The sequence below is a fragment of the Leopardus geoffroyi genome, chromosome A1, assembly GCF_018350155.1.
Source record: "Leopardus geoffroyi isolate Oge1 chromosome A1, O.geoffroyi_Oge1_pat1.0, whole genome shotgun sequence".
In the NCBI taxonomy this organism is placed as follows: domain Eukaryota; kingdom Metazoa; phylum Chordata; class Mammalia; order Carnivora; family Felidae; genus Leopardus; species Leopardus geoffroyi.
Window position 1 is genome coordinate 86,860,037 of NC_059326.1, and position 3,504 is coordinate 86,863,540.

The 3,504-nt window shown below is 36.8% G+C and overlaps 1 protein-coding gene across 1 annotated transcript; it reads right to left on the minus strand.

The window, feature by feature from the left end:
* Window positions 1–1,861: 1,861 nt before the first annotated feature.
* Window positions 1,862–2,809, minus strand: LOC123577373 (olfactory receptor 5V1-like). Its single transcript, XM_045439573.1, has one exon. It carries the CDS (start codon window positions 2,807–2,809, stop codon window positions 1,862–1,864), a length of 948 nt encoding a protein of 315 aa, XP_045295529.1.
* Between the last annotated feature and the right edge of the window lie 695 nt (window positions 2,810–3,504).

Below are 3,504 nucleotides of genomic sequence, written 5' to 3' on the forward strand. Positions count from 1 at the left end.
ATAAATAACATTACATACAAATAAGTGGTGAAACTTTAAAAAATATCAAAGTGGCTGGTAAGCAATTGATTAAATTTTAAAAATTTATTTAATTTTACACAGTATTGCACCTAGCAAAAGTCATATAAGGAAGGCTTAATTCTTTTACATGACATGCAAATTCTGCAGTAGAGAATAAAATGAGGAGTAAAAGGAAAACACTTCTCAAATTTATAGTAGTAAAATAGTAGCATTACTTCATTCCTTCTTAAGGTCTATAAGGATTTTCCTATCTAATTAAAATCAGATAACAGATAGCTGACCGGCCATTAGTATGGATAGCCCTGGAATGTTGTATAAGATACATATTGGTGTGTTGAGTTTTGGAAAATGTTATTATAGAAATAGCATGTCAAAATGTTTATAGTCTAGCTTATGCAGCACGAGTACATATGATGAAGCTATCTTTTTGTAAAGTTTCGTAAATGACTAGGAATCAATAACAGTACAGAGAATAAAATAAAAAGATATTTGAATATTTTTGAAGAAAGCTTCACTAGTGATAATAAAATAGCATAAAGCAGGGGCACCTGGGTGGCTCAGAGGCAAAGGGTCTGATTTTGGCTCAGGTCATGATCTCATGGTTCGTGAGTTCAAGCCCCGCATCTGGCTCTGTGCTGAGAACTCAGAGCCTGCAGCCTGCTTCAGATTCTATGTCTCCATCTCTCTCTGCCCCTCCACTTCTTTCACTGTCTCTCTCAAAAATAAATAAACATTAAAAAAATAAAAAAATTAAATAGCATAAAGCAGACAAAAAAAGAGAGAAGACACTGAACAGTAAAAGTAAAAATAGATTTATAAATGCAGAGCGTGGGTATATATTAAAAGTGACCACCTAACGGGGGGACTAAATTTGGAAGGTAATTGGGATGCCCAGAGTTAAGGAAAACTGTGGAGAAAATTACACATGATTGCAGACTTAAAGCAGTATATTACATAACCAGTAATAAAGAAAGAAAATATTGCTATTTCTAGAGGGACAGAAAGAGGGGAATGGATTGTGAAGGGTGAACCATCCCCAGTCAGAAACAACTGCTTTCTAGTCCCATTGAGTGGAAGTCCTGGGCTTCAAGGCAAAGTGGAGTCTAGTCTCAGGAATTTAATCTGCATAGCTGGGAAAAGTTGATAACAAAATGTAAGTTGCCTGATAAGGGGTGTGTGTGTGTGTGTGTGTGTGTGTTTGAGTTTATTAGAAGATGATACTTTCAGTTTTGATCATGTTCAGGTTAAAATAAAATAGTAGTGTAAAATAAATTAGATTTCTGAATTAGATATCTAAATCTTGGATTTGGTAAATTAAGTGATATCTTTGGAGGGACAAGTAGAACTGAGAAAGGATAGAGTCAAAAGAAAAGAGAGAGAAATAGAAATGTAGAGTAAGTGGTGGCTAAAATTGAAAGAGAAAGGGTGAAATAATAGTAAGTGGTAATCACATAAGCAAACTAGTAAAAGGAAGGTCTACAAATAGATGGTTAGATGTTAATTTTAAAATTCTTAGACATACAGATGATACACTTATGAGTATGGGTATGGATATGAACATATACCCAACTTAAGACCAGCTCAGGTTATACTGTTAATTATTAAAAGTTCTCTGCTTACTCTTGAAACTGTCTGGATTTGGATGTTAAGTTTTAAGAACTCAGTGGATAGAGAAAGAGATATACATATACACATAAGTGTAACCACTTCTATGCACATGTGTGTTCATAAATTTCTGAGTACATAAGTGTGTGTTCTATGCATCAACTGAACACTATTCTTGGATGAATTATTCCTATGAATTTATTCTAAAGTGAGCATTGATACATTCTGCTTTCTATTATAATGGCTGTAAACATGCTCTGGGACATAGAAGCCTTCTGAGTGCTTCTTTGACCTCCATGTTTTTCAGGCTGTAGATCATGGGGTTTAACATTGGGGTTATAACCCCGTATACCATGGAGATGAGTCTGTCTCTGGCAGGAGAGTGTGGACTGGATGAAGGGCGAATGTAGGTAAATATTGCTGTGCCATAGAACAGGCAGACCACTAGGAGGTGGGAAGCACATGTGGAGAAAGCTTTGTGCTTCCCTTCCACTGACTGGATCTTTAGAATGGTGGATATGATGTAGATATAAGAGATAAAGGTGGCTAGGAAGGCGCTGATCCCGAGTATGCCTCCTACCACCAAAACAAGCATTTCAGCTACATAAGTGGATGAGCATGAGAGGGCTACCACGGAGGGGATGTCACAGTAGTACTGGTTAACGCGGTTGGACTTGCAAAAAGACAGGCGGAATGTGGACACTGTATGGAGAAGGGAATTGAGAAATCCTGCTGCACACGTCCCAGCTGTCAGCTGGACACAGCGAACCTTGGTCATGATGAGCATGTAATGGAGGGGGAAACAGATGGCCACATACCGGTCATAAGCCATGACAGCAAGAAGAAAGACTTCAGTCCCTGCCAGGGCCACCAGGAAATAAAGTTGTAAAGCACATCCAAGGAAGGAGATGCTGTGGTGCTTAGTCAAAAGATTCTCCAGCATCTTGGGGACAGTGGCTGATGGGCAGAATATGTCTAAGAGGGACAAATTTACCAAAAAGTAATACATGGGTGTATGTAGCTTTTTCTCAGTCCCAATGGCCAAGACAATGGCCCCATTTCCTACCAAAGTGACCTGATAGATGATGGCAAAGACCACAAAGAGAAGGTAGCGCACCTCAGGGAGGTCAGAGAGCCCTATGAGGATAAACTGAGTCACAGTGGTAAGATTGTAAATCTCCATCTCCTCTCTCCACAAGGGATTTTCTGGAAGAAATGAAACAAACAGGGTAGAGTAAAAAGCTAAGGATGAGACATTCTTGGAAAAAAGTTGGTGTGTGGCTGACGAGTTCTGTTGCTATGATAGAGATTTAACTTACTAGAAAAACTGAAAAACAATTTCTGTATTCATGTTTCTTGAAATAGTCATCCATATTTCTTTATAAAGAAGCAGACTCCTGAGAAACTAAAGAGACAATAAAGATTTGCATTCTCAATAAAGCAGTTACGAATCTTTCTTCAGTGTTTGGGATTTCACAATTCAGTGAAGATTGGTGGTGTGCTTCTCACAACACTTGGGTATATACATTATTTTGCCTTGTACTATCTAAATGTGTAAAATTTTATGCACTAGCTAAATTCTGAGTAGCTTGAAAGGGCAAACATGCATTTTTCATGATATACAATTTGAATAACTGTTAGCAACTAGGAGACATATAATGTAAGAACGTTTATCTAAATAATTGTTCACTAACAAAAAGTGGATGGTGTGGTTTCTGTTTTAACAAATTGTTTCTACTGGTAAGAAATAGATGTGGGAATGCTTTTATAACTTCAAAATTATAATAATTTAAATATGAACATTAGCATTTATCTTTCCACAAAAAAGCATACTTAAAATACATTAAATACATTAAAATAGCCAGTAAAATATAAATA

Excerpts from the sequence above, each read along its gene's own strand:
- LOC123577373 (XM_045439573.1), bottom strand. The coding sequence starts at position 2,809 with ATGGAGATTTACAATCTTACCACTGTGACTCAGTTTATCCTCATAGGG.